General features: G+C 44.3%; 1 protein-coding gene across 1 annotated transcript in view; it reads right to left on the minus strand.

Moving 5' to 3' along the window:
* LOC306913333 (V-set and transmembrane domain-containing protein 2A-like) overlaps positions 1 to 27,892 on the minus strand; it is a gene marked incomplete at both ends in the record, with an annotated part of 78,548 nt that overhangs the window by 40,286 nt on the left and 10,370 nt on the right. The window contains 2 exons of the mRNA XM_079489920.1: positions 10,627 to 10,954; positions 15,098 to 15,148. Coding sequence (XP_079346046.1) covers positions 10,627 to 10,954; positions 15,098 to 15,148 — 379 coding nt within the window. The remainder of the gene's footprint in view (positions 1 to 10,626; positions 10,955 to 15,097; positions 15,149 to 27,892) is intronic.

Raw genomic sequence — 27,892 nt, forward strand, 5'->3', positions numbered from 1 at the left:
TGGAGTTGGCAGAGAACATGACACCATTGTTACAATTAACATGATACATCACTGGCCTCTTTCCTTTTTTCTTTTTTTTTTTAATGCAGAAACAACAACATGCTCATGATGTAATTTACAGGATGTACATATATAGCCTTCCTCTTCGTACAAGGACGGGACACACATGTAGCATTCATTTTGAACGGTGCACACTTTCCACATTCCTTCAGGGAACTTTGGGTATCTCATCATCACCCAGATCTCAATTAACACAAGGTCCTCCAAATAATCCATCAAAACTCACATTTAACTTTTTTCTTGCCATTTACGTTTTTAAACGTGTCTGGTGGCTCAAGGCCACCAGACACGGCGCGCCTCCGTCAGCCGTCAGGACATCAGTGACATTATCACCCGTCACAATCGGTGATAATGACATACTGAAACAGTGAGCATGCCAGTATGGCCATACTGGCCCCATTCGATGGTGATGATAACGGATGATTTCGCCGATTTAATGGTATGATAACGGTCGAATGGGGTGGTTCTTGCCAGCTACGTTCATAAGCGTAGACAAGCGTTTACTGTATATATGAACGCGCCGTCCGTCTGTTTACCTTTTAGCATTGCTCCGGGTAGAATAGCCCTCCTCCTTCACCAGCAGCGATCCGATTTATAAATCCAGCTCCGTTGAGCCTCCATTATAACCCGATTTTCAAAGCGCCGTATCTCCAAAGGTTAGAGAGCTGTCCATGGTGAGCCGGCGCGCACCCGACGATCATAAATCATTTGTGATTTTGTATCGCATCGCTGAGAAAATGTAGCTGGTTGTACTGCTAGCTAAAGGCTGTGGGCTGTGTTGTGTGGTGTCGTTCCACTTCCGGAAGCCCCCACCTTCCTGTTTAACCTGTTTAAGGACAACAAGCTCCGTAGCATTGAAGTGAATGACTGGCATAGACGCAGTCAAAGTTTTTGAACACTAGGTGGCAGTAAAGGATTTAAACAGCCAACGCATATCATCCCTGACGTGTAACAATCTAAAGTATTTGTAGCCTCAGAGAAGGATGATATTGATGAGCACAATATACCAGTTAATCTGTAATTAGCACTCTTTCAACTGAAGGGATTAGACAGGGCTGCTGCCTATCGTCCACACATCTTGTAGCCAATTAAGGATCAGGTTAGTGATCAAGAGATATCTCTGGTTTGATTCCCCAAACATGATATGCTCTGGCAGCCTTTGAGCCTTTAGTGCTGAGTCAACAAGTCCCATTATGCCTCGACAGTTCTGCGGGACGGCACAAAAGAAAAAGCGTGGTCATTCTGTTCATGTTCTTTGGGTGGTATAAACGTGTAGTGGGGCATCAACTGATATCATCAAAGGTCAAGGTTGTGTGCAAAGGGTGAAGGTTCACAAAAATGTCTGACACTTTATGGGCTCCATTTTTGTCACCGCTAAACCCCTTATCCCTAAACTTCTTTGCCTTTTTTTACTATTTTGCAAAACATTTCTGAATAGTTAAAATGGCCAGTCTACAAGCTCACAATGTGTCAATGTAGATTGGCTAGTTGAACTATTCAAAAATGTTTTTCAAAATAGTAAAAAAAGGCAAAGAAGTTTAGGGATAAAGGATAAAGGGTTTAGCGGTGACGAAAATGGAGCCCTATATGCTTAAATAGTCGACTGGAGTTCCCCAGGGGTGGCACAAACGCATCTCAACACGATGTGTAGATCTGCAGAATGTTTGCGCCCAGAACTCGTATACACTATGTGGTTAGTATGGATTGTTATGCTCATCTCTTTGGATTCATAAGCAATTTTATACAAACATTGTACATGTATGACACAGAGCACACCATTTACCATGAAGCAACTTAATCCAATTTGGACGGTGAATATAGGGACAGTGACGCAGTGGAGCCCCAACATGGACTGTTTAGTTGTAACTGTGGTCTGATATCAAGTGTTGTAACATGAATCCAAACACTTTGGCCTGTGTTTGGGTTGGATTGTCAAAGCGTTTAGTTTATAAATGCCTCTGGAGCAGTGGTTTTCAACCAGTGGTCCGGGGACCACCAGTGGTCCTTGAGAGGGTTCCAGGTGGTCCCCAGAACGATGGAGAGTTTGTGACCAAATGGACCATTATTCGACATTTAACTCTTGAGAGCATAAAATGAAACCAAATTGGTTTCATTGTATGCTCTCAAGAGTAAAATTATGTTTAAACATCTTCATTACTTAATTTTACAAGTACACAATTAGATATTTAATAGATAATATAAAATATATTTTTGTCTCGGGGTAAATCTCATCAAATAGTGGTCCGTGGCTCAAATGCCAAATAATGAATGGGCCTTGAAATGAAAATGGTTGAAAACCACTGGTTTAGTTTATAAAAAAATGCACTGCGATGAGCTCTATTATTGTAAATTAAATAAATAAACCAAATCTATATTCTAGCTTGCATTGAACCATATTCCTATATCTCCATCCAAACTCTCAAATCCTACATGTGCCTTTGTATCTAGAATGTCGGTTTGGGGTTGTTTAGAAATGATGCAAGTTAACAGAACTCATCCTCAAGTGTACAGTATGTTGAATTTGCATTACCAGGAGGAGTAAGCAAACATTTACTGTACATTGTAAATACTTCCTCACGCCAAAGCTCCACTGAAGCCATCGGGCATCGCGCCAGCGGCAACACAGGGAATATTCCCTTTTGAATCATTGAAGGGTGCTCCACTGCCGACGTTGCACTGCGTTGCATTCGCCAGCCATTCGGTTCACGTTTTGACGTCGTTCGCACGCAATGCAACGCAAAACAGTTGGTGGAGCTTTGGCGTTACCCTTCTTGACAATGAGACACACATGGGACACTGAAGAAGAAACCAAAATTCACAAATATCTCAATTACTGCAGCACTTAAGTACTACCAATTAAGCATGTTAAAGAACATTTCATTCTTTGTCACTTTTCAGCAATGAACGCATGGGACAGCAGGAAAATAAATGAAGAATACCATTCTTCCATTAGCGACCTCCATCTAGTGTCTGTGTCAAGTGTCCAGTCATCTGTACGATATTGTAATTCAGTGGCTCTTGATAGTAGCTTGGAGGTGAGGGGCAACTGTGCTATCCATGCGGAGAGAGAGAGAGAGGGAGAGACGGGGAGAGGGAGAGACGGGGAGAGGGAGAGGGAGAGGGGGTTGGGGGGGATCTGATACACTATAACATGTCCGTCACCAAACCACAAGCCAGGAGAAGAGCAGCCAGTCCATAGTTGTATGATGTTCTTGTACCTGCAAAGAGAAGGTACAGAGGCTGAAACATACACAATGCAAGTGTTTTGTTTATTTATAATAACCAAATACTCACATCCATGAGAACAATCCCTAGAAGTATTAGAATCATTTAAAATAAGAACATCTGAAAGAAGCAAGATTTGTCATACCCAGTATTACCACAAAACTCATGGAACATGCAACTGTGACACTTATGTTGTGTTAACTTGCAAGGTATACCAATGCATCATTGTTTACATGCAGAGAACAGTGCTAATTTCAGTGTTAATTTTGTCGACTATGATGAAAAATGATCGCCGACTACCTTTTTTCACTGACGAAAACCAAATAAAAACTAAGCTATGGTGACTGAAACTAAGACTAAATATATTGACAATTTTGTCGACAAATAACAACTAGACTAAAATGTTAGGGAGGGACTAGTGGATAAGAGATCCAGTGGAACAAAACAAAAACGAAGATATTCTATGTTTGGTTGCGCTCAGGCTCTGAAAATAGCAGATCTACAAGCTCACAACGTGTCACGCTGTGACGTGTCGTGAGCTTGTAGATTGGCTATTTTCATGAAATCAAGTGTAAAATCAGCCATCAGCCAAAGTAGATTTTTGTCGACAAACAAAATGGAATTTTATTTTGGCTGTCACAATCGACACAGGTTCAGAAAAGCGAAAATGCATATGCACTCTGTAATGGAATTATTAGAATGCCAAATAGATCGATACATGTATATACATTATTGTGTATTTATCTTCTCTTTGCTCACCAATGTGCTCAGTCTAATTCATGCAGCTGTCAATCTGACAGCTGTCATCTCCAAGTCACTGTCGACAAGGAGGTCTCCAAGCCAGTATACCAAGCATGTGTCTTTCCTGTCTGTCAGTTAAGGTGTCACTAATAGTGTGTTGTCCTCGCAATAGAACAGATTAGAATAAGTTTGTTTCCTGCTCATTACACCTTAACGTCCCCACGCCAAAACAACCACTAACGACAGCTGTCAATAATGACAGCTGTAGTTCCCATGTTCACTTACTAATAGCTTTCATACATGTATTTGTGTAAATATCCCATTTAGAGTAGTCTTCCTGTCAATCTAACAGCTGACTTGACTCCTCCATGCTGTCAGCAAAGGTATACTTATTTGTGTGTCACCCTTATCTTTAGCGCAGATCCTTATATGAACATTTTGTATAGCATCTCTGTTATCCCATTTAGAGTAGTTTCCTGTCTGTCAGCAAACACCATGAACAACACCATGAACGGAGATGTTGTATGACCACCTGTTATTGACTATCTATTTCCTGTATACAGGGGCTTGCTTGACAATAAAAGGGGGTTGTATGTCATTGGGGAGAGGGGCTGTGGGAGAGTGCTGTGGGGCTTGCAACGATTCTGCTGTACTGAGATGATCGGAACGATGAATAAAGAACGATGATTGACGATATGCCGGACTCCTTGATGCTGTGTCGTGCCTTCACCTCTGTCTGCTGATCGCCAATGATGGGACATCATCATTTCCATAACAACTCGCACAGGTTTCATTTCAAGCAAGCCTGTTATGCTCATTGTTGTTCGTCAGCCTCAAACTCTGTGCTCTCTGGAGGTAATAGCTGAGTGCAGCCGCCGTGGAGGCATTTATCAGTGCCAAGACAGGCCACGCAAAACGCTCACTGTGTGACACAGTCGTCAGCATAATTTGGCTCCTGTTATAATCTCCTGCTCTGCAGCTCTGGGGGATTATCCAACACTTTTACCTCTATTAAGTCAGCAAGTAATATAGCAATACCTCTCCAGCTCTGTCTCTGACTTGGCATGTCTGCGAGCACGAACAGATATATTATGGAACATTCGTGTGCATGCCTGAACCCGAATGACCCCTAGGGCAGTGGTTCTCAACCTCTTCAGGCCGTGAACCCCCCCAACGTAATCATATTTGAACTGGGGATTTATGTGATTGGTTGGTTAACTTTACGTCATATTTGGCGGACATTTGACCTAATTTCTCCTATCATTGTCGAGTGCATGTTTTTGGTCCGACTAGTCATTGGTCCGAAACACGACAACCCACCTCAAACCCTAACCTAACCACAACCGCAAGCACGGGAGCAGGCGCTAGTCCGAGGTGCGGACGTATGTCGAACCAATGCTCCGTCGGACCATAGTATGCCTCCCATCATTGTCAATGGCAAATATGAGACGTGTGCATGGGGACAAGATTTAGGTCATATTTGGCGGACATTTGACCTAATGTCTCCTTTCATTGTCAATGGCACACGTTGAGACGGGTGGGGACAAAAGCTGTATAGGGCTAGCGCCCCTCAGAAATATTAAAGGTCTTAAAAGTCCTTGTCCATCCCAGCTGACAGTGAAGACTGTCATCCAGTCTGCCCTCCAAAAAAAAAGAATCCCGACCCACGGGTTGAGACCCCCTGCTCTAGGATAAGTCATGTGGTGACTGTGTGTGCTCACAATAAAGACTATTATTATCATTATTATTGAAGGTGGTAACAGTCCATTTGCTCAGTAAAATATTTCGGGGGCATATTTAGAATGTTTGCAGGCTTAAGTATGTTGAATCTAGTTTGCATTAATGAGGATTTAGTTGACACAATGAAATAAAATGGCGATAGTATCCAGTGTGGGGCAGACGGCCTGTCACAGCCAGATTTGGGAGAGCAGCGCAGCTTTGTTGTTGCGAGGAAAGCGGTAAAATTAGACTTTCGTGGTTGTTTTCGTCTCAGATTTAGTCCGACGGAGCGTCACAGTATAACTCAATGGGGACACAAAAGCGACACAAAAAGTATCTCAGGAGGGGGCGCTCACGTCACGGCTAAAATACTGAATGACAATGATGGCACATTTCAACATGTGTGGGCATTTGTTTCTATTGAGTTGTATTCTCATATACCAACTAAAGTTTCAGAAATGGTTCTCTTTCAAAAGGCGATTATAAAACGCATTAAAATATAAATCCAATACGACACAGAAATATCAAATGGGCTTACAATATTTACAGGAGTGGTGTTATATTATTGTGCACTAATCCAACTTATCCAATTTATATTTGCATTCCACTTGAGAGTGATGTTGTGTCATTGCAACGCTGGGTGTTACAGGGTTAATGTTCATCGCAAGACCCACTGTGACAGAACAGGTGACAGTTGCGTTGCCGGGTTGGGGACATTTTGTTTGAGATACACTTTCCCCACGTTCTTAATCTACAGAGCATGGAAAGCCTCATGAATCAATCGTGCTCGTCAAACCAACATTCCTACAAGTCAGCCCTTATCGTCAGCATACTTGTTGTTCTCTCTAAATAAAAAAATACAAAATCTCTATCCTGTCACTGTGCCTGTGCTGCAAAAACAGCAACTTTAAATTCCAACACAACCAGAATACGATGGCTGCATCCTAATACCAATGTTATATTCCTGGTTTGAAGCCATGAAACCTCTTCTTCTTTCGTTCAGAATGCCACAGACGAAAAACAGTCCACACTATTGATCCATAATGTATAAATGATAGATAAGGGTTCAGGACAACGAGGCCTTTTCGTGGAGGGGTCAGAATGAAATTTGGACTTAGACTGTTTTTCGTCTGTGGTACTTAATGTCCAGCTCAATGTCATCTTCGACCATCTTGATCCAAGATCAAAGAGGTCGGCCACTGTGTGGTCGACGGTCTGCTCAATCTCCCCTCGCTCACATGCTGCCAGGTCTTACTTCTTCATAGGTGTTTTGAAGCAGCCGACCCCATGCGGTGCACAGGCGGGTCAGCAGGGTCCATTGCCAGGGTAGCAGGTATCAACGGTGTCAAGGTGGGCATGGCCCACTCCTGCTTCATAAACCACTGTATGCTCATGAGCTACGTGATTACCGATTATCCATGCAGCAAACCCTTTGTCCTCGCTTACGAGAACAGAGAGGAGTTGTCTGTGGTTCCAGTATGATTCACGTACTAACACTAGAAAAAGTGCTCCTCGGAGCACAGGTCTCCACCAGGAGGCCACGTAGGTTATCGTGGCCTCCTGGTGGCGCTATAATAGGCCAATGTGAAAAGGGTGTCATTTCTTCTTATACGCCTTTGACGGCAAATCGACATTCAATGTCATGATTTGAGGTGTTTTGCAAAAGTTCACCTGCTGCTGGCGCTATATGATGGGAAAAGTAGGAATGTGCGGGCAAAATTTCCCTCAAATTGCGCTCTGCGTTCATGATTTGAGGCATTCTGTTCAAAACGTGCCAATCCTGCAAGCTTTGGAAGCCAATGTTAGCCAATTAGGATGGAATACAGTATGAAATACTGGACCGATCCATCTTGATCACATGCCTATAGACTAGAGATACTGTGTACCGATTTGCAGGAGTTTTTGAGAGAATCTGATGGAGACATTTTAAAAAATATATATTTTACAACAGTTGGCCTGGTGGTGCTATAAAAGTGCAGTGCTATAAATCTGTGCAGTTATACTGTAGGTAAAAATGCAAATCGGCCTGTTATAGTGCCCCCAATCCTGCAAACTTTGAAAGGCAATCTTAGCCAATCGGGATGGAATATGGGAAATCAGACAGATTCGTAGAGATAAAGGTCCTCATTCACAAAGGAGAAATACGCAAGAGTGTAACGGAAGCTTAACGGAAGCGTAAACAGATGCGGGAAATTCCGTCCGATCACGCTACGTTGTTTTGCCGTGCAATTCAAAGAGCGGTGTGTACCACAGGTACGCAGGTGTATGTTGTGAGGTACGCAGGTGAATGCGAACGGGTGCCAAATGATCGGAAAATCAGCGGATAACTTAATTTGCATTGATCCACGCCCCATTTCACACCATAAAAGGCGTCAAGCATGACTCAGCAGACAGCAGTAAAAAAAAAAAAAAAAAGAACTATAGGCCTTACAGCTCAAACGAAATAGAGGTCCTCCTGACGGAATGCAACAAAATAATGATATTTTCCAGTATAGTGGCTTCACAAATTAAAATAAAAATGATTGCTGGAAAGAAATTAGGCTATATTAGGAAATTAAAAGAAAATGATCTGACCATGTCAAGCGCCGGAGTGACGACCACCACCTGCAGTCTCTTTTTTTACATCCATATACCATTACATTTGTGCGTGATTCTTTATATTGTCTATAGCCTACCATTAAACTATATAAATCATTTTCCCAAGCTTACAAAACGGTGAACGCTGCTCCGCACCGCTGCAGCAATGTCAAGCTGACTTACGGTATAAAATGCAGCTTTTTTATTTATTTATTTAAGTTCGGGACCAAGGCAGCAAGCTAGCGTATACTTGGCAATTATATTATAAAGCCTTTTCTTTTCTATTAAACAATTGCTCACTCACACCTTTGCAGAGGTAAAACATATATCCGATATTTTTATCAGAGCTGCATTGATTCATGCGGGGAATAGATTAATATCATCTCACTGTCATCTGTCTGAATGCCATGTGGAGAATGGATTTGTTCTGATCATGGACACGTAGGCATAGGCCTATATAGCTATTTAAAATTTCAACCATATACGGCGGGTATAGCCTCCTCTTTGTCAGATCTAAGTGCAGGTTCATTTATGATGATGTCATATTAAAATGATTCGCGAATTTCGCGGGACATTTGGCACCAAACTTGATTGATCTCATCAATGTAGTAGCCTACAGCCCAGCTATAAGTTCCCCATATTATAATTAATTAAGGTGCACTGGCTTAAAACTATGACTGGCCGAATTGCACGCGCTGATGCAATAATGTGGACTTCTATTTTTTTATAGGGCTAATTCATTTTCCAATGAATTCGTACAGTGCAGAATGCAGATAAGTGTATGTTCTTATTATAATTGTGAGTTTGTTTTTTAACATGCAGCGCGAGTCCGCGAGAGCCGATCTACAAGCTCACAACGCGTTGCACTGCGAGTAGAAAGCTGTCAAGTGCAGCGCAATCGCGCATGCTAGAAATATCCTAATAAATAAATAAAAAGGTGTCGGGTTTGCAGGGGCAGTTTCTGTATGGGACTCTAGGCTAACCTGCCTCTAGAATGCATGCATTTAGGCATCCAAGTGATACTTGGCTTTTATATAAGCTATCATTTTTTTATGTGCTGACCAATGTTTTGGACACATTCCTACATATTTTATCTGAGATTTGGGGACTTTTAATTGATTCAGAATGAAGACTAAAGCCTTCTGAATAAATCTACGCAAGCAGTACACGACCCTCTGAGCTGGCGCAGCTTTTAGCGGAGATTCCGACCATCCGACGTCACCGTCAAGTTCACGTTCAAGTTCATGAATTCCCACGTAATGTGGGAATCCACGTAAATGCCTGTCCGCTCACGCTCCGCTCACGTTACGTAACGGTATGAGCGTAAACGCCGTTGTGAATGAGGACCAATGTGTACCAATTGTTGAGTGATGTATGGATACAATGTTTAAGAGAGAAATAAATGTGTTTTGCAAAAACAGGCCTCACGGTGGCACTATAACAGGCCGTTCTGCAGATTTGGTGTGTGTAAGGTTTGACATTGACCGAGTCAACGGTGCCGGAGATTAGCTGGACACACACGGATGGACGGACGGACGCTAGGGGATATGCCATCCCTTAGCGTCGGGGTCCGTATATATGGGGGATATGACATCCCCTAGCGTCGGGGTCCGTATATACGGACATGGGAAAGAAAGAATGAATAGGGCTGGCCATCCTTTGCTATAGATAGCTAGATACTTTTATTTGTCCCGCTGGGGAAATTCAGTCACTGACATGCCAACTGTAGAGACAACAGGAAGCTCGGTATGCAAGTTCTATCGCGATTTTAGCTACAAATGACTATGTATAGTCGATTCGTATTGTTTACTCTAATCAATAGTGAAGATCTGATCTAATAGAATAGTATGTAGATATGTTCATCACATTATCTTTACCCTCAACAATCGGCCTAGTCCTCTGGAAAGTCGATTGTTTTTTTTGTGTGTTTTTTTTTAGGATTTTTGGCTTTTGTGCCTTACTGATAGTTACAGTGAAGACAGACAGGAAAGGGGGGGGATAGAGAGAAGGGGAGAAACATGCAGCAAAGGTCGTCATGGACGGGACTCGAACACGCAACACGCCGTCAGGCGAGAGGCTATATGTGGCATGCGCCTGGACCACTAGGCCAGCGGGTGCCCCTGGAAAGTCGATTGTTGATTGATGTGTTCTGTGGTGCTCTCACCTTATGCCCAAGATCTAGTATTTTGTTTTCAAGTCAGAACAGTCCCAACAACTGCCCAGCCATGCAGTATGCAATGCTTGTTGTTGTTGCTACTTGTTGCACCAGCTCAGACAGCCATTGTTTTATAATAATGAGCTTACCTGAGCTGGGGTTGTGTTGAGCCGTCTTGGAGGACGTCGTGTGGGATGTGGAGGTGGCTTCCTCCACCCTTTGGTCGGGGGAACTCCCGCTAGACTTCCTGGGCTTCTTGTCCGTCAGGTGGAGAGGGGAGGAGCTCTTGTTGGCGGACGGTGGTGGCCGGCGAGGCCGGGCCGTGGCGTTGACCTTCAGCCAAGCCTGGGCCTTGTATTCGGCGATCTCTCCGTAGTCGGCGCGAGTCACCCGACACTCGTATAGACCCTCGTCGCTCTCGCCGATCCCAGACAGCTGCAGCTTGTGGGAAATGTTGTTGCCTTGCACCCTTACGGTCTGACGGGGCATTGTAGAGGGGCGGAAACAGAGGACAGTATTAAATGTTGTTGCCTTGCACCCTTACGGTCTGACGGGGCATTGTAGAGGGGCGGAAACAGAGGACAGTATTAAATGTTGTTGCCTTGCACCCTTACGGTCTGACGGGGCATTGTAGAGGGGCGGAAACAGAGGACAGTATTAAATGTTGTTGCCTTTCACCCTTACGGTCTGACGGGGCATTGTAGAGGGGCGGAAACAGAGGACAGTATTAAATGTTGTTGCCTTGCGCCCTTACGGTCTGACGGGGCATTGTAGAGGGGTGGAAACAGAGGACAGTATTAAATGTCGTTGCCTTGCACCCTTACGGTCTGACGGGGCATTGTAGAGGGGTGGAAACAGAGGACAGTATTAAATGTTGTTGCCTTGCACCCTTACGGTCTGACGGGGCATTGTAGAGGGGTGGAAACAGAGGACAGTATTAAATGTTGTTGCCTTGCGCCCTTACGGTCTGACGGGGCATTGTAGAGGGGTGGAAACAGAGGACAGTATTAAATGGTGTTGCCTTGCACCCTTACGGTCTGACGGGGCATTGTAGAGGGGCGGAAACAGAGGACAGTATTAAATGTTGTTGCCTTGCACCCTTACGGTCTGACGGGGCATTGTAGAGGGGCGGAAACAGAGGACAGTATTAAATGTTGTTGCCTTGCACTCTTACGGTCTGACGGGGTATTGTAGAGGGGCGGAAACAGAGGACAGTATTAAATGTTGTTGCCTTGCACCCTTACGGTCTGACGGGGCATTGTAGAGGGGCGGAAACAGAGGACAGTATTAAATGTTGTTGCCTTGCACCCTTACGGTCTGACGGGGCATTGTAGAGGGGCGGAAACAGAGGACAGTATTAAATGTTGTTGCCTTGCACCCTTACGGTCTGACGGGGCATTGTAGAGGGGCGGAAACAGAGGACAGTATTAAATGTTGTTGCCTTGCACCCTTACGGTCTGACGGGGCATTGTAGAGGGGTGGAAACAGAGGACAGTATTAAATGTTGTTGCCTTGCACCCTTACGGTCTGGCGGGGCATTGTAGAGGGGCGGAAACAGAGGACAGTATTACATGTTGTTGCCTTGCACCCTTACGGTCTGACGGGGCATTGTAGAGGGGCGGAAACAGAGGACAGTATTAAATGTTGTTGCCTTGCACCCTTACGGTCTGACGGGACATTGTAGAGGGGCGGAAACAGAGGACAGTATTAAATGTTGTTGCCTTGCACTCTTACGGTCTGACGGGGCATTGTAGAGGGGCGGAAACAGAGGACAGTATTAAATGTTGTTGCCTTGCACCCTTACGGTCTGACGGGGCATTGTAGAGGGGCGGAAACAGAGGACAGTATTAAATGTTGTTGCCTTGCACTCTTACGGTCTGACGGGGCATTGTAGAGGGGCGGAAACAGAGGACAGTATTAAATGTTGTTGCCTTGCACCCTTACGGTCTGACGGGGCATTGTAGAGGGGCGGAAACAGAGGACAGTATTAAATGTTGTTGCCTTGCACCCTTACGGTCTGACGGGGCATTGTAGAGGGGCGGAAACAGAGGACAGTATTAAATGTTGTTGCCTTGCACCCTTACGGTCTGACGGGGCATTGTAGAGGGGCGGAAACAGAGGACAGTATTAAATGTTGTTGCCTTGCACCCTTACGGTCTGACGGGGCATTGTAGAGGGGCGGAAACAGAGGACAGTATTAAATGTTGTTGCCTTGCACTCTTACGGTCTGACGGGGCATTGTAGAGGGGTGGAAACAGAGGACAGTATTAAATGTTGTTGCCTTGCACCCTTACGGTCTGACGGGGCATTGTAGAGGGGCGGAAACAGAGGACAGTATTAAATGTTGTTGCCTTGCACCCTTACGGTCTGACGGGGCATTGTAGAGGGGCGGAAACAGAGGACAGTATTAAATGTTGTTGCCTTGCACCCTTACGGTCTGACGGGGCATTGTAGAGGGGCGGAAACAGAGGACAGTATTAAATGTTGTTGCCTTGCACCCTTACGGTCTGACGGGGCATTGTAGAGGGGTGGAAACAGAGGACAGTATTAAATGTTGTTGCCTTGCACCCTTACGGTCTGACGGGGTATTGTAGAGGGGTGGAAACAGAGGACAGTATTAAATGTTGTTGCCTTGCGCCCTTACGGTCTGACGGGGCATTGTAGAGGGGCGGAAACAGAGGACAGTATTAAATGTTGTTGCCTTGCACCCTTACGGTCTGACAGGGTATTTTACTCAAGTAAAAGTAGCAATACTGCAATGTAGAAATACTCTGTTACGAGGGAAATTCCAGCATTCAAAATGTACTTGAGTAAAAGTACAAAAGCGTCGGCACTAAAATATACTCAAAGAAGTACCAATAGAGAGTATGCGCATGCTTAAAGTGAATGGCACATCGAGTGGCAAATCGAGTGGCAAAGCAACAGGCAAAGTGAGTTTAACATTGTTTAATGTTGTTTAATGCAATCAGATATGACTTTTCTGTGTGGATGTATGGGTTGTCAAGGCCAGAAAGTAGTTTTTTGCCACTCAGTATGCGTTCCTGCATAACTTCCTGGTTTGATGATGATGTCACGCGCATACCCTCTATTAACAATTCACCAAATACACTTCTCCCCAGACCTTCTGGTGCGTTCATATGCTTGCCTCTGTCTCCAGTCATGTCTGTATTCAGTATTGTTCACTTCCCATTGTTGTTGTCGCTCTGTTGTTTTTGTCTCTCTACTTGTATTTTATTTCCTTGTTTTATTGTGAATAATTGTAAATGTATGTGAAGTTGTTTGTGTGTATGAGTGTATAATATATATATATATATATATATATATATATTCTATGAAAGTGTGAAACAGCTTGTGTGTGGAGAGGTTGTGTGGAGAAAAAAAAGCAGTTGTAAGAAATATGTATGTTAAGGGTGCACTCACACGGTTAATGCAGTGATTTTTGTTGTGAGTGTCATGGCCGCCCCCAATGCATTTCCAATGGAGGTCACATGGTCTGTTGTATGGCTTTCAGCTGTGTTTCGACTGCGCCCCTCCCCCTCACACAACACAATGTTGTGTCAAACCATGTGACTCCCATTGGAAATGCATTGGGGCGGCCATGACACTACCCAACGAGCATAGAGCATTGCATTAACCGTGTGAGTGCACCCTTAAAATTCGGTGAAGTTGCCCAAACTGAAATAAAAACAAAGTTAAGAAAATAAGTACCAATAGCTGAATATCACATTTCAAGTTTTTAAATGTATACAAAATCTCATAATGTGAGATGATTATTTTTTTCATTGGCTATTTTCAAATGGCCGAAATGTATGTAGAGCTGAATTGGTTAATGAGGGTGTTTTGTAATAATAGTCTAATCAAACTAAGTAACTAGTAACCAGAGCCATCTAATAGAAGAGTTACGATATTGAAGGGGGGGCGGAAACCGAGCGCTGTTCATGCAGCCTGACCTGAGACAAGCTGGAGTTTGAAATACATTATTTTCAACGAGGGCGGCACAAATAAGAGCTATTTTAAGCATGTGTGCAACATGACAACTGTTTTAAAGTATTGTACAGTAACAACTAAAGTCTCTTTAAGTAGAGTACGGTAAGGAAACGTTACTGTCCACCACTGTACTTTTTTTTCATGATCGTTGTACCCTGGTAGTTCACCAGCATTAATCCGGATTTTAACTTTCGGTAACGGTCAGGATTTAGTCTGCGTGCTGTTGTTCTTGGAGAAGTTACGAACTGCATCACATTCATACCAATCTCATTCCATGTGTTTAGTGTTCAGTAAAGCATAAATATCTTGAACATAATCCTGGAAGAAGGGAGATGAAGGGAGAAATATATATTTTTCTTATGTTGTGCCAGCGTTGTTTTGCACTTAAATGAACATTTTCATTCGGAATTATAATTTTAGTAATTACTAATAATGTTTGAAATAGAAGTTAATAGTTCAAGACTAGAGTTTGATTGCTATGCTATTCCACAAGCATATCATTTAAACTCAAACTCAAAAAACATAACATGTTGCTCTCGATCTTGCTTTCATGTTCATTGCTGGTCAAATTAGTAAATCCATTACATACTATTGGGATTGAATTGAACTAGTGTTAATATGTGCTCAACTTACACTTATTTTTGTCCCCTCATCATCAGGGTCTGGTTCTTGTATTATTTCCACCTGTGAATATGGAGACAGACAGACAGACAGACAGACAGACAGACAGACAGACAGACAGACAGACAGACAGATTATTAGCAAAATGACCAGAAAAGGCAGAATGCATTCCAATATGTCACTATATTCAGATTCTGCAAGAGCTAATATTGTGGAGGGATTTAGATTAAAGCATGCATAGAGATTCAGCAGTGACTTGAAGAGGACCGGTTGAAACCGGAATATTCTTTGACCAAAGAAAAAAAAAAAAATCCTTGAAAGATTACGCCTCACAGATTTCATCAGCTTTACCTCATATAATCATATCACAATAGAGGGTATGCGCATGCATAAATTGAGTTGCAAATCAAGTGGCAAAGTGAGCCTAACATCGTTTAAGATTGCTTACTGGAGTCAGATAGGACGTTTCTGTTTGCATGTACAGTATGGGCTGTCAAGGCCAGAAAGTAGTTTTTTGCCACTCAGTAGGCGTTCCTGCATAACTTCTGGGTATGATCATGATGTCACGCGCATAGCCTCTATTAAAGCTTTTGATGCCAATACTTTTGTACTTTTACTCAAGTACATTTTGAATTCCGAACGTTTACTTGTAACGGAGTTTTTTAATAATTTTTATCCCACGATTTTGTAACCCCTGTGTCCTAATATGATCCTGGGCTCTACACACCCTCCGCCAACCTAGTCCCCATATATGGGGAACATGGGGAGAGCAACGGACTTGAACTCATGCTTCCTTCATGCCTGAGTGTCCAAGGTCCTCCTTTACACCTGACAGGGGGGAGGTTCCCTGGTTGGACGTAGCGCGTGGAAGGAACACGTTATTCCAACCAGTTCCTTTCCCCTCCATCAGGCTCCCCGGCTGGCCAGGGGGAGGCAGTTTAGAGACGAGGATTACTGCATGTTTTTTGTGAGAGTGCCTACCCTAGGGGACATTTCTCTTTAATACAAGCTTCACTGCAGCAGTGCAGAATGGCTGCACGCTTTCACAAGAGTCCCCCTAGCTGATGAAGGAAAGGCGTGTATGGATGGATGAAAGACATTCATTTCTACTCTGGATCCGTAACACCCTGGTGACTGCATGCCTTCACACACGAACACAGCGGAATGATCTCAGCTCTGTCAGCATGCAGTCAATACTCCATGTGTGGTGCTCTACGTGGATAAAATGGCCAATCCGCACGTGCATGTGCTCACGTGCACACACACACACACGCACGCACGCACACACACACACACACACACACACACACACACACACACACACACACACACACACACACACACACACACACACACACAGAACAAATTGCAATTACCCTGCAATTGTTACGTACTGTACGTTGCAGGGCAACATCGTTTTTTTTTGTTTTAACCCGCACCACAGACCAATCATACATATTCTGAAGAAATCCTGGAGACTGACATTCAGTAATTATACGAGGCATCCGCACCCTGTGTGTGTGTAAAACAGAAAATCAAAGATTTGCAACGGACAAGACCGAGTCTTTGCCAGGGACACATTTTGCACTTCCTTTGGGGCAAGGAAGTAGTGACACACACACATACACTGAAAATGTGTATGTGTGTCAGTCTTCTCACACAACAATAAAATGTACTTTCGCCACAATTACAGTGTTCCCCTTGGGTAAAAGTTTAGAGTTTCTGACAGCAAGGCAACAGTTTCCGTTGAAAAACAAGTTCCCCATTATTTTCCCATTTATGTTTCATTTCTAGCGCATGAGTGCCTTCCGTGCCGAGAGGAACAACACGTCCGGGACCAACTCAATTTCAATCTCTTGTCTCTCTTTATTGCGGTAAAGCCCTGGTGCCTAGCTGTCATATCCTTCCATTTTTCATCCAATCCTCAAATTGACTTCTTGTAAGATGTTTCTTGCAGTTACATTGACCAGAATGTGCGTAGGGATTAGTGGTCCCTCGTGTAGCCTCGGTATGCAGGCTTTTCATTTCCGTTTTTTCATTTGGCTCTCAAAGAAAAGCCTGGGGAAACGCATTGGAAGATCTGGCATAGGAAGCCCCACTTTGTTGTATTTCGCAGGCGCGTCACTCCACATTTGGTGACATCAGTGTTCTCCGCTGGGGAGGGGAGGGGAGGGGAGTGGAGGAGGGGGGCGGGGGCGAGCGCTCAGATCGGTGAACCAATTGGATCCACCACTTGTTTTCGACTGGCACCCGCACCTCTAGACCAGGGGTTCTCAACCCGTGGGTCGCGACCCCTCGGGGGGGTCGCCAAATTATTTTAGGGGGTCCCCAAATTATTTAAAAAAAAAAGGAAAAAAAAAAAGAATTTTTTATTTTTTATTTTTTTCACGATTTTTCAAAAATAGCAGACCTACAAGCTCGTAGCGCGCCACTCGGTGGCGCGCTATGAGCTTGTAGATCTGCTTTTTTTCAATAGCTAAATTATAACAATGCTTAAAACACCAAAAGGGGTTCCCGCCCAAAATGGGTTAAGGTTATTGTAGCAGTCAATTTATATTGGGGGTCGGGAGGGGGGCGGGGCGGGGGTCCCGAGACATTGCCAAAGCATTTCCGGGGGTCCCCGGCCAAAAACGTTGAGAACCCCTGCTCTAGACCATAACCTCTATAGACCGGAAATCACACAGGCTGGACCAGGCTAGTGGTCCCTGCCACTATTTGCTTTTTGAGGGGTGCTAGCCCCTCCTATGCCCAGCTTTCCAGGTTTGTGTGAACACAAACATTGGCTTGTGATTGGCTCACCCCATAGCGATGATTTGATTGGCTGAGCAGAGTACATATTGAAGCTAAAAGTGAGGGCAGAAAAGTGAGGACGCAAACAAATTGGCTGGACTGAGATGATGTATTTTGATGCATGATGATAAGAGCGCCCCTCAATTCACACGGGTGTGATTTTTAAATATAGGTTTTGACACCTAACCCACAATCCCCGTCACACTGTCACGACACCTAACCCCTCCCATTCCGGTCTGGAGGGGTTTTGAATCAGGATATATTTACCATGTAAACACTTTTTTCCGAATGCTACTAGGAGTTTCGAATACATGTATTATTTTACACATGTCTGCCCTTACTAGACTATAGTGCTTTTTGCCCATGTCCAAAGCATGGATGGCCATTTGGAGACATTTTATTTGACCCTAAGCGGGAACCCCTTTTGGTGTTTTAAACATTATGTTGTAATTTAGCTATTGAAAAATAGCAGATATACAAGCTCATAGCGCGCCACCGAGCTTGTAGGTCTGCTATTTTTGAAAAATCGTGAAAATATTTATTTCAGAAAACTGGATGATTTAGAAGATTTCTTTTGTTAAATTTTGAGGTCAGGCCTAAATGGGTTAAAATGAAAGACAAATACACCATAATAAAATGTGTCATTTACAAACCCGTCGCTGATTACCAATTGCAGTGTATGGGTGAAGCATGGAACCAGCCAGAATCAAATCGTTCTTACTCAACAGCAGACCTTGGAAAGGTAATTCACGCTTTCATTTCATCTCGTTTAGACTTATGTAATAGCGTCTGGCCTCTGCAAAAAATCTATTCCCCACCGCCAAGCAACTGGTTCAGAATTCAGCTGCAAGGTCAGGATAGCAGGATGACTGAACCCATTATGCAAGCCACAGACAGGAAGGTTCAAAATCAAAGTATTTTGTTTTCATTGCGCGCGTAAGGTCTCCTGTGTGAATACATTTAGAAACAAACCTGTTTCCCTAAAACCTCTTTAGCCTACACACACCTGTCGACATGGGGCAGTAGTAAAACCATTCACAGAGAAATGTGTGATGTGGTGACTTAGGCCTACTTCAGCATCAAATAAATTAATATCTGCTGGCCAGATAATAATAATATCTGGCCAGCAGGCCAGATATTATTAAATTAAATTTCAGAGGCAAGGTAAATGTAGGCCTATATATGAAAACACTACTGTCCCATTGTGCAAGTGAATTAAATTGAATAACATTCGATTGTGGGTTCATAAATATAGGCCTAGACAAGGAGGTTAAATGGGAGGCTATTGTGCAGTCAAAGTTACCAATACAAGCTAGTTAATTCAGCATTATTTTATTGACCAGTCAGGCCGGTATGGTAGGCCTCAGGCCTACCAATATAGGCCTCTGGCCCACCATACCAGGCCTCAGGCCTACCATTGCGTGGCACATCTATGCACGGAATATCTATGTTCACAGTGAAAGGGGGTGTTGTTGAGAAGAACCATATGCACACGCATACTCACTATGCATATTTCATTTGGGAAACCCAGCCATTGTGATTTGCTGCTCCTGTAAAGCACTTTGTAACTGTGTTTGGAAAAGTGCTATATAAATAAAATTCATTATCATTATCATCCTTAACCATAACCATATTGTCGCAGACTAGTCCACCCAGGCGGGGGAATTGGCGCGAGTTGTTGTTGTTGTGAACACATTGTTGTGAACACTTTCCCAGTAAGTCCCCAAGCCTCCACCGCATTGTTGAGTTTACCTACCAGCTTGTCTGTAAGTGCTGTGTCTGTCGGGCATATTCAGTGTGACGGCTGACTGAGGATGCATTAAAGTGCACTCCTCGTCAATATAGGGGAGGCATATATGGTCCGACGGAGCATTGGTTCGAAGGAGCATTGGTCCGAGGTGCGCTGGGGGTCGGGAGAGGGTTGGGGTTAGGTTTAGGTGTGCTGCCCCGGGGGAGGTTTAGGGTTAGGGTGAGGGTTTGAGGTAGGTTGTCGTTCGGACCAATGCTCTGTCGGACCAAACACATGAACCCCAATATAGTGGCATGCAATTGTCAAATAGCTCTCTGTGGTGACTGGTGAGTGCCATCAAACATGCGTAAATTCATCTAGCCAGTTGCACTTTTAGCTTTATGTTTTCTTTAAAATGGGCTTCAATTCGACAGACCCGTGGTGTAACAGTCTGTTCTGCAAGGCAGCAACTCCTGAAAACCCTCGCCATTGACCACCCTGATGGGCAATATATCCTTTTTCGACTATAGGCCTATGCGACGTTACGTAACCTCATTATCATTCTTTAATAAGAACACCACTTCTCTTTACGCGCTTCATGCTGTGTATCTTTTTGTTCCAGGGTTGTTTTGGGTGGAAGTCGCGTGTGGTTGCAGGGACACTTCAAAATATATATATTTTTTATTTTATCAGTTAGCCGTTAGTGTTTGTCGTTTATTCATTTCTTAATGGATAACGGTTATAGTCCAAAGTTATATTCAGAATGAATGCTTTGGTCTGTATGTAAACAATTGAGGAATAGGAATACTTTTATTCAGGCTCCATGCAAACAGTTGGGTATGAATCTCTGTTCGGAATGAATTCATTCGTTCTGAATACATTTTGTGCATGTTACCACAGCCTACTGGTAATGAAAACTCAGCTCCACTTGTTTATTAAAAAACAGATTCTTCATCTTGATAATCTTGATAAGCTTGCTAGTACGGCCACTACGGCAGCCAATGAGAAAGATCGCTTGCTAGTATGACCACTACGGCAGACATTTTTAGAATCTGATCTCGGGTCAAAATGGGTCAGGAATCATTCCTGAGGAAGATCCCAGTGATTCCTGAAGATGAGTTTTCCCTTACCAGTGTTGCGGACTGCATGGAATCTAGCCATCAGCTAGATTCCATGTAACTAAAAAAGTAATTCCACATTTTTGGGCCAGTCTCATGTTATGACCCCTGGCATATTGTGGATGATTGATGCCTCCATCCGCAGAGCAGATATCAGTTCCCCTTTTTGACTGACAGACTACAGACTAACCCTGTTTAAATTGACTCACTTCACACAGCTGAAGTGGTTTCTGTCTAGACTCCACCTAGAGTCTAGAGTGACATTCACTGATTGCATCGCAATCAGTGAATTCTCTCTCTTTCTGTTCTCCCACCTTCCCTTTCAATATTTTTCTTTAACTCAATTCAATTTCCTTATTTGAGTCCACATTTATGACAAGAATATGAACATCAATTCATTACCAGCTACATTTATAACAAGAATTGGTGAACATCAATTCATTACCAGCTGTCTTATTATATCTGCAGAATTGTGCTATGAAATGTAAATATCTGTGTCAGTTTTTATCACGTTGCGCGCCAATGTAATTTAACCAAGGTATTGTCTTACACACACACGCGTGTGTGTGCGTGCGTGCGTGCGTGCGTGCGTGCGTGCCGTATCTGTTATCCCTTGGTTCGCACGATGATGTTAAAAAAAAGTTGAACCCGTTGGCCGCCTCATTATCCGTTCGTATCACCGCCAGTCTTTGACTTTATTAAGTGTCATAAAAGTAGTGTCGGATTGTTTGACTTTTATGCCATTCAGACTATTGTTGTTGCTTGCTAGAAATAGCATCCCATGGCTGAGACAGAGAGTCATGCCGTTCAAACTATGTTGTTGCTTGCTAGTTGCTAGCATCCCAAGGCCGAGAGGTCGGCTAGAGGCAAAAAGTGTCTCGTTGCCTAGAGACGAGGCAGCCAATACGGCAGCCAATGAGAAAGATAGCTTGCTAGTACGGCCACTACGGCAGCCAATGAGAAAGATAGCTTGCTAGTACGGCCACTACGGCAGCCAATGAGAAAGATAGCTTGCTAGTACGGCCACTACGGCAGCCAATGAGAAAGATAGCTTGCTAGTACCGCCACTACGGCAGCCAATGAGAAAGATAGCTTGCTAGTACGACCATTATGGCAGCCAATGAGAAAGATAGCTTGCTATATAGTACTCGAAAGGCAAAGCGATCGTACATAGACCAGCTCAGCTGTGCTTACACAGCAGCTGGTAAAAAAACACTTTTCAGTTGCTTTTTAATGTCCTATACACTCGAAAGAACATGTGTCACAGGACTTGAATCCAAAGTTCCAAACAAGTTCAGAATGTAGCCTACAGAACACACATTGGCCATGCACTTCAGTCTGCCATATTGCCAACACCGGAAACAATTATGGGCACAGGAAGCACCTTCTCGCCCAAATAGGTCGACTGACCGAGCAGTTAGCCTGGGCACCATTTCATTTAGGTATATGATCCTGTCGGGAGCGGATGATAGTCGACAGGCAGGAACCACAGGCGGCAACTTCCTTTTCCCTCAAACCGATTTTTCTCAATAAAAGCTACAGGCTACGAGAGCTTTTATTGAGTAAAATCGGTTTGAGGGAAAAGGAAGTTGCCGCCTGTTGTCCCTGCCTGTCGACTACAAAACAATACTACAACATGACGTAACGATATCATCCGCTCCCGACAGGATCATACGGACTTTTGAAACAGAGACCAGGCTTTCCTCCGAGGTGGTGGAAAGCCTGGTGAGGCGAGGTTACCGAGCAGTATTCTGTGAGCTGCTTTATTGCCTTATACTCCAAGCCTCTGACCACCAGCCTGTGGACGCATGGCCCATAAGCTGCCATGTATATAAACAATGAGCTGACACATATAGCCTATATATATATAATGGCTTGTACTAATGGTTAGTATTTTACTTGTTTGAAGGAAAGATTCCTCTGAACTTGATTCAAAAGCACAGCCAACTCCCAATAGGAAAACCTCCCAGCTGTAATCTCTCTCGCACGCACGCACGCACGCACGCACGCACGCACGCACGCACGCACGCACGCACGCACGCACGCACGCACGCACAATCACAGGAAATCAGAGATTAGACAGTACCACTGCAGCACCCACCATCCTATTATCCTTATGTTGTGCTGAGCTTTATGTTCCAGTGTGTGTGTGTGTGTGTGTGTGTGTGTGTGTGTGTGTGTGTGTGTGTGTGTGTGTGTGTGTGTGTGTGTGTGTGTGTGCGTGTGCGTGCGTGCACTTGTGTTAATGTAAGCAGGGACCACCCGTAATCCTTCTGGTATATAAACCATCGCTTGCAGTTTAATTACAGTCCTTCATTCCAAAGCTCACGGCGCCCCATCGTCTCAACCGCGCCATGGAAATTACCCTATACTGTTAATCCAAGAGTAAGTGCTTGTGACAAGTTACCACTTCTCTCTCTCTCTCTCTCTCTCTCTCTCTCTCTCTCTCTCTCTCTCTCTCTCTCTCTCTCTCTCTCTCTCTCTCTCTCTCTCAGGCGCAGAGGTGGAGAAGCAGCAGTGTGTAATGTCACGTTGTTGAAATAGGCGATGGAAATCATGTGCAGGAGATGTGCATGACTGAACCGAGTGGGAGATCTCGGTTAAACCTCGATACAATTATGTAAAGTCACTGTGAAACGTTCAGAATCAAACGATTTAAACCAGGGGTGAGCAACTTTGATGATGGAGAATTGGAGATATGGCCACTACATTTCCACACTTACTCCATTGTTGAGGTTTTGATTTGTTTTGCATAAATCAGTGCTATTGAACACCTTTACGTCTGTGTGTTGGTTAAACATACTGAGCAATGAAAAGTATTTGATTTGGACAAAACCTCTTAACTCCATTGGACCCTCAAACTGTCTGCTAAAATGGTAAATGGTAAATGGTGCACTTATATAGCGCCTTTATCCAAGGCGCTTTACATTCACCCATTCACACACACATTCATACACCGATTGCGGCGGAAGCCATGCAAGGTACCAACCAGCACATCGGGAGCAATTTGGGGTTCAGTGTCTTGCCCAAGGACACTTCGACATGTAGACAGGAGGAGCCGACCCATGGATCATTGGATGACCTGCTCTACCTCCTGAGCCACAGTCGCCCTAAGGCAGCTTACTCCACCACCTACACCTATCCCTCTCTCACACAAGTACAGTAATTGTCAATATATAAAGTCAGTAAGTCAGAATACCTAACTTTGATGAGGCAGTATTGCATATATATTTTAATACCAGTAAGATGCCTGAGGGCGAGAAGCGCATCCGCCTGGGTGACGGGCGGCAGACTGCTGGGCGAGCACTGGCACTTTGGCATGGGGGGGGGGGGGGGGGGGGGATCAATATATGGAGTGAATTCTGTACTGTCCATATATGGTGTCTTAAGTGTACAGGGTTTGATGAGGTCAGATCAACATATGGATTGTCACAACAGGTCAGCTCCATCATCCTGAAACATAACATTTGTATTTAATTTTAAATGCATTTAGTTATACTTAGTTATACTATGTGGACCCCGGGACTGACAGTTGCCCGTGTATGATTTAAATGGACTGAATACTAGTGGTAATACTAGTGGTAATGAATACTACTAATCATTACCACTAGTGGTAATAGTGGTAATGATTCGTAGCCCCTGGAATGTATTAATACAGGGTACAAAACTGCATGTAATTTGCCATAGCAAAACCAAAGTAAGGATCAAAAAAGATACAGGTAAGTGTGCGTGTGCGTGTGCATGTGCGCGTGCGTGTGCGTGCGTGCACGTGTGTGCGTGCGTGCACACAGAGTGTGCATGAGCTGTATGCAATAGTATTGTGGTGGTAGTAGTGCTTGCTACTCTACTTTCAATTTCTGCTGCTGGCTAGCCCTCTTTGTGGGGGTGTTTCTGTCGGTGCACAGCCTCTCCACTTACTCATGGCCCCAGGCTTTTTAATGTTTTTTTTTTTGTGGCTTTTGCCTTTATTTTATATTTTTAATGGAGGGACAGACAGTAGGCTGACAGGAAATGGGGAGAGAGATGGGGGGATGACATGCAGTGAAGGCACACTGCCAGACTGGATTACCAACCAAGGTGCCTGGACCGCTGAGCCACGGCCCAGGCCATGGCCCCAGGCTTGTTGGAGATCTCTGACAATTTTGTTGACTATGACAAAAACCTTTTGTCGAGTCCGTCGACTACCTTTTTTCACTAACAAACTAAATAATAACTAAGCTAAGCTGACTAAAACTAAGACTAGTGGAGAAGAGATCCAGCAGAACTGAAAGACAAGTCACACTCCAGTGTTGCACTCTGGAAATAGCAGATCTACAGGCTCAAGCGTGACGTGTTGTGAGCTTGTAGATCTGCTATTTTCAGCATGCAACCAAGTGAAATTAATATCAGGCATTTAGACGCCACCAAGGGCGCCAAAATACATTTTAGTTGACAAAATCAACTGTAGATTCAGTCGACTAAAATCTTATATTTATATTCTTATTTCACTGTCTGACCATGTCATGATTCTGTCTGTTGTATGTAGTGATGTCCTAGTGTTTCCTGTTTTGTCTCACCTCCCTGATAACTACTTTTCTCCATCTCCACTTGTGTCCTGTTAGTCTCCCAGCGAATCCCTGTGTTGATTGTTAGTTCTGTTCACCTGTGTATTTTCTCTATGTCTACTTAAACCCTCAGTTCCTTGCGTTCCCTGCCAGATCTTAGATGCTGTTTATGGTGTTATGGTTGGTTACACACTCCTGTAACCTGTTCCTCTGTGTTTCCAGAAAATGAATCAGTGTTAATTTGACCTGCTCTGCTCTTGCCTGTCTGTTTTTACATCCTACATCCCCTGAGTCGCACCGTGACTGTAACTAACCAAAGACCATGGAACACAAGAAATGACAGCAGTGAGACAGTATAGATAAATATATAAGATACATATAAATACGCCTGTGATCTCTCAACCAACTTTTTATTTCTGTGTCATGACTGGCCAAACATGGGTCACGAGCTGATAGGTAGGTGTGGGCTCCGCACAGCCCTTGGCCTTGTATAGCAGCCAAAACCTGAAGGGGCTACAGATGGTGTGACTGTTGTCATGACAGACCCCTGGACATTGTTTTTTAGTTTTAGTTTTTTATGTTTTCTTTTGTGGCTTTCGCCTTTATTTTATATATTTTATGGTTGGACAGATAGTAGGCTGACAGGAAATGGGGAGAGAGATGGGGGGGAAGACATGCAGTAAAGGCCGTCGGGATCGGGAGTCGAACCCGCGGCACACTGCCAGACTGGATTACCAGCCAAGGTGCCTGGACCACTGAGCCATGGCCCAGACCCTGGACATTGTTTGTGCCAAAGTTTGGTGCGGATTGAAGCAGCCTGCGTGGCCCATGAGGGGAAATCAATTTAAGAGAATACACAATCTTCTCTTTCAATCAGAGAAAAATCAAAGCAGGAAATGGAGCAGAGATGTGGAATTGTGGATGACTTACGATTCCTAACAATGGCTGCAGCACCCACCGATCTATAAAAAGATTATCTGCGCGAGCAGCACATGAGTGCATATCAGTGTGATCAGTGTCATAACTGTTGTGGTGCGACCATACATTGTGACTAATGTCCCTCCGACTACAGCCCTGCTAGTGGAACCCCTGAAGCAATTAAAGTCACAATCAATGTCCTGAATCAAAACACAGCGACAGCTCAATTATCCTTGGATATATTGAGAGCCTGAAATGAGTTCCGCTTCTCCCTGCCTTTCTCTCTCTCTCTCTCTCTCTCTCGCTCTCGCTCTCGCTCTCTCGCACACACACTGACGCACACAGGGTTTGTGTGTGTGCCTCCTTGTGTGGATGTGTGTTAATTCTCTTCGTCCTGGGTAGCACATAAGGTCTTCACCAACGAACACCAATGCCGTCTGTCTTCTGCCCAATGTTGCAGTTGGCCCCATGCAGGTCCATCCCAACTCTTTAATTTCTCTCTCCACTGATCTTCTCCACGTCTCTTTGGGCCTGGTCCATCTCATGGCTACCCTTGGGATGGCACTTGGGTCCATTCTACAGACATGTCCAAATCCACATCCACCTTCTGAACTTGATGACACTTGACTTGTGTGGATGTGGAGGAGCTAAATCTTCAGTGTTCATTTTAGTCTTGCGAGATGTGGTTCCATTTGGACACTGTGACAGCAGTGCAGTGCCTCTGTCAATGGTTGTGGATGGAGAAGGAGATCATAAGGAGAATCGGAGCAGCATGGGGGGGGGGGGGGGGGGGGGGGGTTATTGCAGTCGCTGTATGCCGCACTGTTGTGACGAAAAGAGAGCTGAGCCAGAAGGCAAAGCTCTCTGTCTACCGAGCAATCCTGCTTCCTTCTCTCATGAAGTGTGGGTCATGACTGAAAGAATAAGGTCGCGGATACAAGTGGCCAAAATGAGTTTTCTCAGATGGGTGGCTGGCATCTCCCTTAGAGATAATAGCGACTTTAAGCAACGACGGATACGGCAGTCGGCTACGGCAACCGGAAATGGATCAGTGCTCGATACATAAACCTGCTCTCCGTCGCAGCCCTTTCTACTACGGGAGAACCTACACTTACACGTAGTGTCTACAACGCATGTCATAACCATGTTTATTGAAATGATAGCTGTCATGCATTTACACTGATTGCTCCATCACCTCTCTTATGCTGTGTAATGTGTTGGCATGCTCTGAATGAAGAAATAACACTAATACCATATGTCATATTAACCATGTTTATTAAATGGTTTTAGAATAACACAGATTGCTCCAACACCTTCCTCTTTCCACTGCTGATCATGTCCAGCGCATGTAAGAATTAAGCAATATCGGCAAGTTAGCAGACACGCGACGGGGTGTTTTAATATTAATAATAATAATAATGTGTTTATGTTTGACACATGCTGCATGGACTCGTCACCATGGCAACCAATGTCACCGCCGCCGGAGGCTGTTTGCTTAACGATTTTGACAGCTACGGCGTGGGCGTCATAGCCGCCGTACTTCCGCGTAGCGGAGCCGTCCTGAAAACAGTCGTTGCTTAAAGTCCCTAGAGTGAGAACTTCAGTCACGTGAGAGAGACTCGGAGTAGATCCACTGCTTCTTCGCTTGGAAAGGAGCCAGCGTAGGTGGTTCGGGCATCTGGTTAGGATGCCTCTCGGGCGTCTCCCC

Source organism: Electrona antarctica (genome assembly GCF_951216825.1).
Source record: "Electrona antarctica genome assembly, chromosome: 20".
In the NCBI taxonomy this organism is placed as follows: Eukaryota; Metazoa; Chordata; class Actinopteri; order Myctophiformes; family Myctophidae; genus Electrona; species Electrona antarctica.